Source organism: Suricata suricatta, chromosome 17 (assembly GCF_006229205.1).
Source record: "Suricata suricatta isolate VVHF042 chromosome 17, meerkat_22Aug2017_6uvM2_HiC, whole genome shotgun sequence".
Lineage (NCBI taxonomy): Eukaryota > Metazoa > Chordata > Mammalia > Carnivora > Herpestidae > Suricata > Suricata suricatta.
Window position 1 is genome coordinate 4,290,723 of NC_043716.1, and position 3,313 is coordinate 4,294,035.

At 44.2% G+C, this 3,313-nt stretch overlaps 1 protein-coding gene across 1 annotated transcript in view; it reads right to left on the reverse strand.

The window, feature by feature from the left end:
• The window catches only part of LOC115282690 (myosin-1), a 23,679-nt gene that overhangs the window by 18,467 nt on the left and 1,899 nt on the right, over nucleotides 1–3,313 (reverse strand). The window contains exon 4 of the mRNA XM_029928832.1: nucleotides 3,147–3,298. Within this exon, the coding sequence (XP_029784692.1) occupies nucleotides 3,147–3,298 (152 nt within the window). The remainder of the gene's footprint in view (nucleotides 1–3,146; nucleotides 3,299–3,313) is intronic.

Here is a 3,313-nt window from a genome sequence, read left to right on the forward strand (position 1 = left end):
CTGTATAAGTCTAATTACATGAAATAGAAGTGGGGGTTTTGATTTTTTACTTTGCTTTTCTGTTTGGAGTATCATTGAAACTACTGTATTGTAAATGACGGAAAATAATTGCATATGTTAAAAAAATAAATTGTATAAAAAACAACAACAACAATGTATGTTAAAACTCCATTTAAAGTGACACTTCCATTCAACCACAGGTACACCCCATAGAAAGTTTTGTTGGTATAACTCATATATATCCTGACTGTCTGCTGTTTTTCTTCTAGATCGGGAGAATCAGTCTATCTTAATCACGTATGTATTACTATTCTGGGACTCATTGGTAGTTTATTTGCACTGGGAAAAAGACAAACCAAAAAAAAAAAAACATTAGTTAATGCTCCCATACTAAGGCCATGGCTGGTCAGCCTGGAAACATATACTGTTTATAGCCTGTTGTAGAGTTTAGACTGCTTCAGAATGTAAAATAACAATGCCAAAATAACAAGTTTTGGCATTTGCTGGTCCAGTCTTAAAGGCTGCACAGAACTTTCCTGAGAGTACATGACATAAAATCCCTTCTCTGTGCATGGAGGAGAATAACATTCAGCCTCCTGAACATTTGAGCCGCTGGGAATGTCATTTTTAAGGCCTCCTTGAGAAATGTCTAGTCCTTCAAAGACTTAACTTGAGCCATGTCTTCAGTCGAAGGAGACTGATGAACACATGCACTGTTTTGTAGAGTTTTTTTGCTGAGGGTTTCATTTCCCACATAGCTGTGGGATGGTTGCCTGCTGGCCCCCTGAACCCCAACCCACCAAGAAGAGAGTCTAGCACATTTGAAGCCCTCAAGAAATGTGTGTTAGGTGATTTGTGGATGGATGGATTTCTCTACTTTTTGTCGGTGGAAAGCAACACAAACAATAAGCACTGACAAAGACATATAAAGATAGACACGTAAGGTAGAAAATGCTGATAGTGGAGGCACTTTCGTTTGTCACAGAGCTTAATTCCTCACGTATGTTTGATCTCTGTTGGCAGCGGAGAATCCGGGGCGGGGAAGACCGTGAACACCAAGCGTGTCATCCAGTACTTTGCAACAATTGCAGTCACTGGGGAGAAGAAGAAGGAGGAAGTTACTTCTGGCAAAATTCAGGTGGGTCTGGGGTCAGACTCAAGATGTCAGGGCTCTCGGGAAGTCTGGAGCCCCAGAGGTAAGGACTGCACTTGCCTTTGCAGGGGACCCTGGAAGATCAAATCATCAGCGCCAACCCCCTACTGGAGGCCTTTGGCAATGCCAAGACTGTGAGGAATGACAACTCCTCTCGCTTTGTAAGTTTTGTGGTCACGGAAGGCTCTTCTCTTCCGTGAAATGCCTAAGAAAACATGTCTGAGTTATCATTTCATTCTCCTCTTCCTTGTGTGCTTCAAGTCTCATATTTAACACCACCATTTTCGCTTGCAAGGGTAAATTCATCAGGATCCACTTTGGTACCACGGGAAAACTGGCTTCTGCTGATATTGAAACATGTGAGTAACAGGACCTTCTCAACAGAATCCAAGAATGACAAATGATGGTTTGGAGGAACATGCTGCAGCTCCTGCTGGGCCTGGAGGCTGTGAAACGCCAGTCGGCTGCCAAACATGCCCGTGGTTAATGTCAGTCTTACCCATGGCCCACAGTGTGCTTTATCCTCAGTCGTGAGCTAATGACTCTGTAAGCACTGCCAGGAGCCACTGGGCTTGTCTGAAATAATCCAGCCTCAGAACGAATTTCAACTTTTTCTTAGAAAACATTGACATGAGGGTAAATGAGTTGCCTACACGTTGAGTATATGTGATTTCTTCCTAGACTGAGCCTTGATAAACATTGCTCTTAATTGTCCCTCTATTTTAAAGTGAGAAGAGACCCTGGGGAGCAAGGGGTTCTCAAGAATCAATTATATTCCAAATGTCAAGGATCTTCTGCAGGACAAATGTCTATATCCTGGGCCAGGGAGGCTTTAGTTTCTTTCCAGAGATGCAAAGAATAACTGCAATGGTGTCTGCTAAGGCCCAATATGTGGTGCCCCAGGGGGACATTCAGCAGAAATCTAAAGGGGCAGTGAGGTCTAGATAACGACCCCAAGTTCCAAAATCAGTCCAGGAACTTTATAATTTTCCCACCCTGACCAATGTCTACTTTCCACTGCAGATCTTCTGGAGAAGTCTAGAGTTACTTTCCAGCTGAAGGCAGAAAGAAGCTACCATATTTTTTATCAGATCATGTCTAACAAGAAGCCAGACCTGATTGGTAAGAAAGAACTTAAATTGATAATCTAGATGCTAATGGTTTTATCAACAACTTCTAATGTAAAACATATACCCTGACTTCTGTGTACCCAGAAATGCTCCTCATCACCACCAACCCATATGACTATGCCTTTGTCAGTCAAGGGGAGATCACAGTGCCCAGCATTGATGACCAAGAGGAGTTGATGGCCACAGATGTAAGTTACATATGCAGTCTTTTTAATCCATTATGTATGGGAATAACAATAATACCCCTCTCTGGGTGTGTGTAAAGATATGGTATAAATTCTCCTAAATAAGTTAATGTCTTTTGCCCTTTTGCCTTTTCATCTTTCCTGGTAGAGCGCCATTGACATCCTGGGCTTCACCTCTGATGAAAGAGTCTCCATCTACAAGCTCACGGGGGCTGTGATGCATTATGGGAACATGAAGTTCAAACAGAAGCAGCGTGAGGAGCAGGCCGAGCCAGATGGCACCGAAGGTAGTAGAGGAAAAAGCCCACTCAAAATTCATATTTTCTTAACAGCTGAGCTTCTGATGAATGTATGCAAATGTACCCCCATAAAGACTTTCAATAAAATGATTCCCTCATCGCTTTGCCCCTATGAATTGTGGTGTCCACAGTATGTCACATGGGATGCTGAATTGTGTCTCCGCAGTTGCTGACAAGGCAGCCTATCTCCAGAGTCTGAACTCTGCCGACCTGCTCAAAGCCCTCTGCTACCCCAGGGTCAAGGTCGGCAACGAGTATGTCACCAAAGGCCAGACTGTGCAGCAGGTAAGTGAACGGCCTCAGTGAATCACACACATCCCAGGCCTTCCCAGTGTCTTTACTAACAACCACAATCACCACTCTGTCTATGAAGGTGTACAACGCGGTGGGCGCTCTGGCCAAGGCCGTCTACGAGAAGATGTTCCTGTGGATGGTCACCCGCATCAACCAGCAGCTGGACACCAAGCAGCCCAGGCAGTACTTCATCGGGGTGCTGGACATCGCCGGCTTCGAGATCTTTGACGTGAGTCGCTGGAATCAACAGCC